Source organism: Zerene cesonia, chromosome 3, assembly GCF_012273895.1.
Source record: "Zerene cesonia ecotype Mississippi chromosome 3, Zerene_cesonia_1.1, whole genome shotgun sequence".
Lineage (NCBI taxonomy): Eukaryota > Metazoa > Arthropoda > Insecta > Lepidoptera > Pieridae > Zerene > Zerene cesonia.
Window position 1 is genome coordinate 1,606,022 of NC_052104.1, and position 11,875 is coordinate 1,617,896.

The 11,875-nt window shown below is 35.8% G+C and overlaps 1 protein-coding gene across 1 annotated transcript in view; it reads left to right on the plus strand.

The window, feature by feature from the left end:
- The first annotated feature begins 235 nt into the window (after window positions 1-235).
- Window positions 236-11,875, plus strand: part of LOC119839064 (collagen alpha-1(I) chain-like) — a 16,065-nt gene continuing 4,425 nt past the window's right edge. Inside the window, 20 exon segments of the mRNA XM_038365242.1 lie at window positions 236-271; window positions 273-313; window positions 2,396-2,556; window positions 2,752-2,790; window positions 2,989-3,030; window positions 3,140-3,271; window positions 3,724-3,893; window positions 4,201-4,318; window positions 4,581-4,705; window positions 4,976-5,182; window positions 5,313-5,411; window positions 6,279-6,575; window positions 7,017-7,484; window positions 7,701-7,862; window positions 8,193-8,390; window positions 8,793-8,937; window positions 9,799-10,059; window positions 10,442-10,575; window positions 11,038-11,307; window positions 11,535-11,750. Of these exon segments, the coding sequence (XP_038221170.1) occupies window positions 236-271; window positions 273-313; window positions 2,396-2,556; window positions 2,752-2,790; window positions 2,989-3,030; window positions 3,140-3,271; window positions 3,724-3,893; window positions 4,201-4,318; window positions 4,581-4,705; window positions 4,976-5,182; window positions 5,313-5,411; window positions 6,279-6,575; window positions 7,017-7,484; window positions 7,701-7,862; window positions 8,193-8,390; window positions 8,793-8,937; window positions 9,799-10,059; window positions 10,442-10,575; window positions 11,038-11,307; window positions 11,535-11,750 (3,321 nt within the window).

Genomic DNA, 11,875 nt, shown 5'->3' on the forward strand with positions numbered 1-11,875 from the left:
GAATTTCTAGAGCAGTGTTCCTTCATTTTTATTTACTTTGTGAATCAGTACTACCTCACAAATAACTTATAACTTAATTTTCTGAAGTAGTTATTTAACTGTTTTCTTCTTCTCGTCTTAACATCCAGAAGGTTCCGTCCAATAGATAACATAAAGAGATATTCAATCAATTGTTATTAGCTTCTTGTCAAAAGGTTGTCGATACCCGAATTCCCGAACGCGGTGCGTGTAGGTCATGCGTTCACGCATATTTATTTGCTATCCCGGCGGCTGGTCAACTATTCATCGCGGCGCGGGCGGGCCGCGCTACCCCGTACTAAGATTTCAGGTGAGATTTATTATAATATTTTATGTTTTAAGTGAAAGTTCCGAAAAAAGCGGTCCCTCAAATCACTTCAGCCACAAAGTCGAAATTTAAAATGAATGGGAGATCAAAAACATTTGTTTATTTCCGTATACCTGGAAAATAATTGATGTACTTTAAAAAAATTGGAAGAGTCAAGTTGAAGTGCCCAAAAAATTGTGTCAATTTCAAGGAGTCTAGGAGGAAGTTAGATTGAGTATTTAGTTTAGTTATTAGGATTCATAGTATTCTTTAAATGACCGTGTAAAGTATTGCACACTCTGGGAAAATAAATTTTTACTGATTACCGATAACTGTCCCTTATATTTTATATTGATCTTAGCTTTTATGTGACTTTAAGACCTATTCGCTATTTGCATTAGTATTTAACGTTGAAGAAAAAAATATCATATTATTAAGATTAAGTCATATTTTATCTCCAACTTACATCGCCTACGCGTGCGAAGATGCGGGTTAAAAGCTAGTTTATTTATAAATTACGACGCTTATCCTAGTTTGTTGTTCGATATTAAAAATAGATGATACTTAAATGTCAATGTGTGTTTGTAGAAGCTGCTTTTTCACCATTTCCATTCACGCTTATTTTCTAGTTTATATTTTTTCTTTATCGATTCAAAAATATAAATTTTAATTACCTCTATCTTTAAACGGATACTTATTTAATAAGATTTTGCCGATCCAATTCCATTTTGGTAAGTTAATGCAAAAGAAAATGGGATAAGCGTCTAATCTAGACCTTTTATCAGTAACTATACCTTTATCTTATCTTTAAACGAGCAATTCTTGTATATATATATATATATATATATATATATATATATATATATATATATATATATATATATATATATATATATATATATATATATATATATATATATATATATATATATATATATATATAATTGTAATCTCGGAATCGGCTCCAACGATTTTCATGAAATTTAGTATATAGGGGGTTTTGGGGGCGATAAATCGATCTAGCTAGGAATATTTTTTAGAAAATGTCATATTCGTGTTTTATCGACTTAAACTTACTTTTTTAACATCCAGGTACTATTAAACGCGCCATTTTTATTCAACTTGCTTTCTTAACATTTTCTGCTAGTTTGCATATTTGTCGGGTAATAAACCTGAATTTGTGGGATATAAAAAAACAAAACAATAAAATCGAGTCAGTCATCGGCAAATTATGAGATGGAGAATTTTATGTTGAACTTTCGTTATACTCAGTTTACTGTCGGTCATTTCTATTAAGTGAAAGTGTGAAAACAAGCTATTAACACAATTGTTCAGGAATGAGCTAAAATTAATTACAATAGGCGCCAATTGAGGCTGTCATCTCGATAGAAACAGATGTTCATAGTAAAAAAGGTTACTGGGCCATATTCATAGAATCCCAGATCGTTTAGTGGTAAGGGAATATAGGACGGTGCGATCTTGACAGTTGATGCTCTATTTAGGTATTAATAATGTGATGGCATTCTATGTAATGTAGCCAGTTATGCATTAATGTCCCTTTGATACAACACTGCTGTAAGAATATGTGAATATTAAAACATTTGAACATTGTTAATGGAATTGAACAACTACCGAGGGAATTGTGAATATACGGACCAATTAGTGTAATTAAGATTCAGATTATAAATCCGTGGCTTATTTCACTAATAAATTTGTCATTCTAATTGTTTTAAAATGAGTGATAATCAATAAAAAACCTTCTTGTTTTTATTATGTTTTGGTTTTTATCAGATAATTTAAGATACGAACAAGTTTCCGTTGGTAATTGAAAAAGCTAAACTCACAAAAGTATCAATAATCATAGTAATACTTATAATAACTAAAAATAATAAATATAGTTTAAAAAACCTGTAAATTTGCTTCACTCATAAAATTATCTTATCGTCACCGATCCTAGATCAGTATACAAAGTTTGAATTAAATCCCTCCCTTTGAAGTTGATCAAAATTGATTTAAATCTAATAAAACGGTGTTAATTAATCAATAAATACCTCTAAATTTACAAGGCAGTATGTGGCGAGCAAGAGCTATCTGTCTGGCTCTGCTGGCCGTGCCAGTGGTCAGCAAGGAGCTAGCTGATGTATCCAGGGATGAGTTAGAATTACCCCAGGCGCAGGAATCGGATCTGATCAACTATGACGATTATAACCCTTTTGGGGAAGATGAAAACGGTTTGTGTTTAGCAATGTATTTATTCATCTATCTTTCGAAATGTGACATAATTTAATATCCTATATGATTTGTATAATAATAACAGTGTATGATTATTAGTTATTTTATATATTCGACATACCTTCAGAAAATACCTTAGAAAAATTGATTTATCATTTAAAAGAAAAGGGATAAAAGTTTTCTTTAATTTTCAGCAGTCCTTGCTGAACGAGATTTCAGGGGCTCTACTGCAGGTAAAATAAATTATACAAATTGGCTTTCATAAATTATTCATTTCATGTCATCCTAAATTGGGTATAAAAAGGTCCTAAAATAAAATATAGTAGTATAAATACCAAAAACATCATCGTCATATAATCAAATGTCACGAAGTAATTATCGACGTCAATGGCTTTTTTTAACATTATAATTTGTTTTCATTTCATTCATAGATCAGCGTAGACTTAGAAGACCTTTGCAGCAAGTAAATCGAGGTGATTGTCCACTTTCATTCGACTGCTTGTTCACATCACTTTCATTGCTTTATCATCTTCAAATTGTTATAAATATAAATGTACATTTGTATGAATAATTTGTTTACAGCTCCGCCAGTAAAATGTATAGATGTAGGAAGATCATGGTCAGATGGAGACACATGGAAAAGAGACAATTGTACGCTTTGTCAGTGTTACGGAGGAAGAGTGAATTGTTCTGTGTTGCCTGCCTGCCTTTCTGGTAAGTTCTTTTAAAATGAGTGGGTGTTAAATGTGTATATGTTATGTTAATAATGGGAAATAATTAGTAACGTTCCGTTTTTTGCTCTTTGTTATTTTGTTGCGTTTATGAAGTGTCTGTGTGCTACAAATTTTTTTGTTTACCTACGTTGTGTGCTACAAGGATACGTGGTTCAATCAAAAGCGATATTAATTTCTCTTGATTACTTATAAATTTAAATATAGTATATCCATGGATTTAGCAGCTCCTTGGGTCTGGTTTCATTTGAAACTAAAATGGATTTATTCTCAAAGGAAATATTTGATTTATGAAAATAATGATCACAAGAAATCGAAGAATCTCTCGAATTTGTCACTGTCGTTTAATGCACAGTATTTCTCATTAAGTACTTAACTAATGAATCCGTCTAAAAATATGATTATAAGCATAGTTATTTAAAATAACCTTTTTAGGTCCATCCACACCTTCCCGTCCAACAATAGTTGCCCAACCGACCACACCGGTACGGGGAATCACAGGTGCCCCAGGGGACGAAGGTCCTCCAGGCGCACCTGGAACACCTGGAGTCAATGGGGTTCCTGGAGCACCGGGTATCCCAGGACCTGTTGGGCCGATGCCTGATGTATGTCTTTCAAGTGGTTCTTTAGCTTCGAACATGATTCTTTCTCTACGATAAAGTTATATTTTTGGATATATATTCCAAACCAACCCCCGCTTAGCTATTATATTTATTACAATTAATGTTTCAACTGCCAAAGGGTATATTCGTATTAAACATTAATTACTACATCCATGGTAAAATATACGACAAGACTGTAAAATAATTGACAGTAAAAACAATTTCATTGTGTGAATTTCTATTGAAGTTTCGATGATACTACGATTGAATAAAATAATCCCCTCATATGAGCATCGGAAATATGTTGTAGGTTAATGCATACTTAGCTCAACTAGCGGCAACAGCTGGAGGTGACAAGGGACCAGCTTTCGACCCCTATCACTACATGCAGGCGTCTGTAGGTTCTCCTGGCATACGAGGACTACAAGGTATTCAATTGAATAAGTTTAAAAATATAAAATGAACTATCACTATATAAATAACTAACTGAATAAGACACCTATTGTGTTGGTGAGACATTTTTAAATCCTAGCAAATCAAGCTCGAGCTAGAGCTGAATGAAATTTAATGTCTATTTTATTTATATTATTAAATTATATGTTTATGTATTTTATACTTTTTAGCTTTTGAAATCGATTTTTCCCGATTTTTTTTTATTTTATTTATCACTTTAACATTAAAACGTCGCAGGACCCCAAGGCCCGCCCGGGCCGCAAGGGTTCCAGGGCCCACGCGGGGAGCCCGGCGAGCCCGGCCCCAGTGGCCCGCAGGGTCCGCCTGGAGAGAGAGGAGCGCCAGGGTTACCTGGTAAAGACGTAAGTTATTATTTTTTTGCTAAAGGAACAGTAAAAGTTTTTGTGTTGTTTTAACCCTTATATCATCATCACCCTTATATCATCAGGTTTTATATTAGGAATTAATATTTTTGATATAAAAATAAACAAATTTGATTTTATTTAATTAGCTAGCTTTATAATTAAATTAAATTAAAATTGATTATAAAAGGTATGATGATATTTTCCATTGTATTAAAAATTATCAATCTAATGCAATTAATGTAATTTATGAGTGGTTTCTTACTGTAGGGTACACCAGGAGAAGATGGGGAACCAGGGCCACAAGGGACTGCGGGACAACCGGGAGCGAGAGGGTCGTCCGGGGTTCCTGGTATCCAGGGGTTGAAGGGTCACAGAGGGTTCGATGGCAAGGACGGAGCTAAGGGCGAGCAGGGATTGCCTGGGGAAAAAGGGCCTACAGGGATACCTGGTCAAATGGGGCCTCCTGGACCTGTGGTATGATATTTTCATGAATATTTTAATGTTTTTCAGAATTTGATACGTATTTTTTTATTATTACATTTATAGCTTATATAATTTATTTGACTCTATATTATACGTATTTATTAATAGCTATTTGTTTTAGGGTCCAATTGGTCCTCGAGGTGAACGAGGACGTGAAGGTCCGCCTGGAACTCCGGGCATGCGTGGAGCTGATGGAATGCCTGGACCACCTGGACTCATTGTAAGTAAAAAGTTTTATTAATTATATTTATAAGAAACAAGTACATATTGAAATAAAATCTGTAATGTTAATCAAGCAGGTTTCTTATAACAGAGAAAATGATAGAGCCCAAATTCATTGCTTTATATCAATAACGTAGATAAATCATGTCCTTATAAATTTGTCAATTCGACGTTAAATATTTCCTATTTGGTCCTATTAAATTTACCATAGTTAAGTGCAGTAGACTTAATTTTATTAAAAATTGTGTTGACCTAGAGGCTGTAATTATCTTCAGTGAGACCGGTTTCAGACTAGTATTACAACGCGCATACAAATTTTAAATTTAGTAAAAATGTTATCAAAATTATATTCTTTTCCTCTTTGCATTTCTTGTTTTTCTGTGTTATGAGAAAGCATTATTTATCGTCGGTTCTTTTAGAATCTAAACTTTTGATGAAGTTTTTTTTTGTTTATTTTTACTTTTTATGTTCAATCACCCTAATTATTACACACACTATATGATCGTGTACAAACGCTTGTATGTATTACTCATTGATAGGTTTGAAATCAATGTTAAGCCAAATGCATAATTGTAATATTAAGTTTTATGTTTTAGTCTTGGCACCAATTAACCTATTAATAGGCAGCACATACAAATAAATGTATCTTAACGATTTTATTTTTGCATGTAATTTAATCTTAAATTAAAACTTTATTATTTTATAGTTCATGTTTTTTTCATATATTTTATTATCGGTATACATACGAAGTTTTTTGTTTTGTATTCTAATCCCCATAAATGAGTTTAGTTGCTGTAGTTCGTGGTTTCTACATTTTCTTTTGTAATCTATACAAGCACGCCTAATTAAATTTTTCTATTTTTAGGGGAACGTTGGAAAACCAGGCTCTCCAGGATTTCCAGGCTCGCCAGGCATAAAAGGAGAAACAGGACTTCAAGGACCAAAGGGTAGTCAAGGGATCCAAGGTACGCGAGGAGAACCCGGCCGTCCCGGGCAACCGGGAGATGCTGGTCCAGCCGGTCTTGCTGGAAGGGATGGAATTCCTGGTGAAAAAGGAGTCCAAGGTCAACCTGGTGCAGCGGGGCCACAGGGTTTCCCAGGGCCTAGGGGTATTCCTGGTGTAGCTGGTGACCCAGGAATGCCGGGGGCGAAAGGAATGCCAGTATGTATCACCCATTGCTTAATATTCAACTTCATTGTAATTACAAAATAAATACTGTCTATGACATTTGTCACTTTAACAAGTTTAATTTTAACTTAGCTCATTAAAATTGCAATGGATTTAATTAAATAAGTTGACAAAAATGTATGTACTAGGTTTTTCTTTGAAGTCTCATGAATCATTTTTTTCGAAAACTACAAAATAAATATACACCTACTTAACAAAGTAGTTAGATTTACAGCACATAATTGTAATATTATTATGAAATTCCCTATGCTCTGTTGTATCATTGATATTGCTCTGTACATATGTACTATATATATATAGTATACTGTAATGGTTGTTTCCCTTAAAAACTCCTTAAATTATGAATTTTGTATTATTAACGTAGAACTAAACATCTTACTATGAATTTATTCCGTTCATTTCGTTTAATTTCAGGGTCAACCTGGTGAACGAGGAACTAAAGGTGAAATGGGAATCAGGGGTGAAACTGGTTTACAAGGTCCACGTGGTCTACCCGGAGTCGTTGGACCCGAAGGCAAACGTGGCAAAAGAGGCTTAAGAGGACCTGCTGGCAACACTGGGCCACAAGGAGAGAGGGGATTACAGGGTATGAGAGGATTACCAGGTGCTGATGGACCAATGGGCTTGAAAGGACAACCTGGTGAACGAGGAAATGTCGGGCTACCTGGAACAAAAGGAAGTTCTGGTGACCCTGGCAGACCTGGACCTCAAGGCTTACCTGGTCAACGAGGATTGATGGGCAGACCTGGAATAACTGGAAAATCTGGACCAACTGGAGAGAGAGGTATACCTGGAGCTGACGGTAGACCAGGGGAACAAGGTCCTCAAGGATTACAGGGCCCACCTGGTTTAATAGGTAGTCCTGGTGAGAGAGGATTGCAGGTAATTAATTTATTAGGTAATATTTCTTTGCGTATATTGGTTGATTTTATTTAGATTTAAAACATAAAAATTTATGCATATAAAATTCATTATAATACGATTTTCTTGAATAGTCTAATTAATTTAAATACCATAAAAATACTTGTGAAAACTTAAATTTACTGAAATTAAATATATTCAGATGAGGCTTTAATTATCAATATCATTTTCTTAAAGGGAGAACCAGGCAAAGATGGTGAGCTAGGTCCACCTGGTGTGCAAGGTCCAAAAGGAGACGCTGGTCGTGATGGTAGTCCAGGTTCTCAGGGTGCTCCAGGGCCTGTTGGTCCATCTGGTGACCGAGGACCAGCTGGACCACCAGGGCCCACAGGTTTCCCTGTAAGTACCTAGTAAATATAGATCTTGTTAAATACCACGCGGCGGTATATCTTTATAAGTAACCTTTAGATCCAATGTTTCAAATTCAAACGTTGTACACTTATCAAGGATCAATGACAATACAATAATTTCATGAGTTTAGCATCACAGCGGACAACAGCTACAATAGCGCGTAAACGAAAATAAAAATGTTTTGATGGAAATGGGATTGATTTAATATAACAAGTTATTTGGGATTATAAGCTAAAGAAATGCATATGACGGCCTGAAGCTAGCTCCTTATCTTCAAGCAAACTCTTTATCTTCTTCATCTTTTATCTTTAATTATAGGGTATGCCAGGTGCTGCTGGAGTACCTGGGTCTCCTGGAAAAGAAGGAGAAGCTGGTGTTGCAGGTCCACCCGGGGCCACGGGGCAAACTGGACCCCGGGGAGAAAGAGGTTTCCCCGGTGAAAGAGGTGTCAATGGATTGCCTGGAACTCCTGGGGAAAAAGGCGAAACAGGAGCGCAAGGAGCAGATGGTCCAATGGTATAAATATATATAAATATCGTTTTCTATTAGAAAAAGTGTTAAATTTCAGATACTATTTCGTAGTATATGTAAAGGTCGCCGGAATATTGTAAAAACCGTTTGATTATTTGTAAAAGTTCATGAGATTACATTTTGAGATCACTTTGTAACTAGCGAAAAATTACGATCTGAAACTTTGTTTGCAATGTTTCGTCAGACTATAATGCCAATATAATATAACAGTTATGTACTTTTCTTCAAAACGTATTGGTTGCAAATGTGTGTTATAATTTTACAGTGACGTATATTTTAAGTTTATTTAGTAATGAGACACTAAGTAAAACCTCTGAGTATTTTATTACTTTTGATCATTCAAGCTAGTATTTCTGATCATATTATGAATTAGTTTTATATTTTTAGGGTCCAGAAGGACAAAGAGGTAGCAAAGGTCATCAAGGACCAATGGGTCCTATGGGGTTGCCTGGACCTAGAGGTTTGACGGGCTTAGCTGGAGAAAAAGGTGAAAGGGGGTCAACGGGACCACAAGGCAATGAAGGGCCACCTGGTACGTTTTAATGTTTAAATATGGTATATGTATTTACTATCGACGTACTATAAAATAGTACTAATTTTTATAAAATGGGGTTTTTGTAACTTAAAATTAATATAAGTTATCAAAAGGCGTTTTTCGCATGTGAACTGTTTCGAACGCCGTAGAGTCTAATGCCGATGCTGGCACTTGTCAGCCCCTTACTGCGTCGGCTCGTGCGGTGGTTCATTGTCAATATAATAATGATTGATGTGATTAAAAACAAATCGTATCTTAAAAAAAATGGTTGCCTGTAAAGTTTTACGGGCGAAGATTTTACGTGACAACGTCTTTTTCTAGCTAGAATATTTATTGATATGAATATTATTAAATTGCACAATAGGAACAAGGAATTGAATGAAAATAAGAATGGCACAAATTTTAACTACAGAAAATATATTTTGTTTACTAAAAAGACAGAGACAGAGACACAAGCACGCGCCGATTCAATGCGCCTAATTCTCTAGTGCTGCGCGCGCGGCGGACTGATCATAGTTTGGTGACTCATCGTAACGTTACCGGGCGTTACACTTTTTCATGAGTGACTCCGAGCCGCAACCTAATTTAAGACGTTGTCACGTCAAAAATTGACATTAACATATAAAATATATTTTTGTAGAGAAAATATAGAAAGACAAATAGTTTAAGAGATGTTTTGATACCGGAATTATGAACAAATTTTAACTTATATTCAATTTGAGCATTAGTTGTTTACAGTTTTGACAATAGTAACAACTAGTTCTTAATAGGTAAAACGAGCTTTAAGATAACATTACGAGTTTAAAAGATAATATTATGTATTGTATGACATAGTAAGATACATTTCTCTTAAATCAGGTCGGCAAGGAGAACAAGGACCACAAGGACCAGTAGGTCCAGCTGGACCTCCTGGAGAGCCGGCAGAAAGGGGAGAAGCGGGTGCACCTGGTCATCCTGGTGAACCTGGGGCTCCGGGGTCTACAGGCGAAAGAGGCCAGCCAGGAATGCAAGGAACCCCTGGCTTACCGGGACCACCGGGGCTAACTGGGATGCCGGGGTTGAAAGGCGATAGGGGTTACGTGGGGGCTAAGGGTCAACAGGGCTCACCTGGAAATCCAGGTATGAATATTTTTATCGTAATTAATTAAATTACCAAAGTGCCAACCCGACCTTGGCCAGCGTGGTAGATTATAGCCTGAACTCTCATAGGAGGCCTGTGTCCCAGTAGTGAGAACATATATGGGCTGATGATGATGAATTAATTTAATTTGATTATTTTATTTTGAAATTTTTTGCTAATCATTACAAAGGAATTAATAAAAGAATACAGCTGAAAATTTGACAAAATATTTTAAAATAAACTTAACGCTATCAAAAATGGAATGTTGGTATCATAGAAATTATAGGAGTTCAGAATGTGTATAGAAAAATAAATTATACTAATCACATCAGATCGTAATGATTGTTTAATATGATGTAACTTACATGAGAACATATATAGGTATTCATGGAGAACCTGGGCAGAGGGGTCTGCCGGGACAAGTGGGTGCTAAAGGTGCGCGAGGTGAAGCTGGACCTAAAGGAGATGTAGGACGCGCTGGATTACCTGGTCGACCTGGTGACTTAGGTCCTGCGGTCAGTTGATGAAATTTTGATACCGTTTAGAATTTTACTTCTGCTAATATCACTTTTATATAAAGATCACATTATTATTACATCACATAACATAAAAAAATGTGTGGTTGTTTGCACTGGTTCAGATACGTTCTATTTAACTTATCCGTCAGTTAAAATGACAAATAAAGCGTTTAGTAGGCTTTCTGTAACATTATTTTTTACATAATATTATGTATATTTAAGCGTAGTAAATCCTGCCCTAAAATATAATATAAAAAGCAGTGTACATAATTTGTTCGGCATTTCATCCCAACATTTATAAATAATAATTGTAATGTAGTTTATATATTTATTATCGTCGACCGTAAAAAGAAAATAGATACGCATCCGAAAACAAAGAATAAACGTAAAAATAACTTTCTCATATATTATTTAACCATACGTGAGCAGACTTTACTAAAAAAAATAATCCTTTTAAAGGGCCCTCAAGGAGGCCCGGGACCTGCTGGAAATCCAGGTATGCCTGGTGCTAAAGGTTCTACGGGTGACTCTGGAAGACCAGGCGCCCCAGGTCCAATAGGACTTACAGGACCTCAGGGACCTGAAGGAGCTAAGGGAGAGAGGGGCAGTGAAGGTGAAATGGGTCCAGCAGGGCCGGTTGGGCCGGTTGGACCAAGTGGTGAGCGAGGGCCTACAGGTTTACCTGGACTCACAGGAGCACCCGGGCCACAGGGCCTGCGAGGTGTACAGGTAAAGTTATATTCAAATCTATCTTTTTTTCAAACTGTATATGAAAACAGTTTTTAATCGTTCTAAATGTGGACACATAACATTTAGTGAAATAATGTTATGTAACTAAAATCCTTTTTCGTTAAAACCATTTTTCCCTAATCTAACAAGATCAAGTTTTCGTAAAGCGCTTTTTAAACGGTTTTTAATCAGGACATTAATTAAGATATTACAAATATTTATTGAAGGGTGAAAACGGATCTCCTGGGAAACCAGGCGCTGATGGTGCTCCCGGACCGATGGGCAGCCCTGGTCTTCAGGGACCACCCGGTCCAGTGGGTGAGCCTGGGCCAGAGGGACGTCCCGGTAAATTGGGACAACCAGGTATACCTGGCAGGCCAGGAGATAAAGGCCCAACAGGGCAACCAGGACAATCTGGACCTTCAGGACCACCTGGATTACAGGTAAAATTTTGCTGTATTTAAAAAAGTAAGTATTTAAATTAAAAAAAACTGCTTTTCCTTATACCAGAACGAGTTTTGTAGGATTTAAATAAAAGAAAACATTAAGAACATTTTTAATTTTTTTT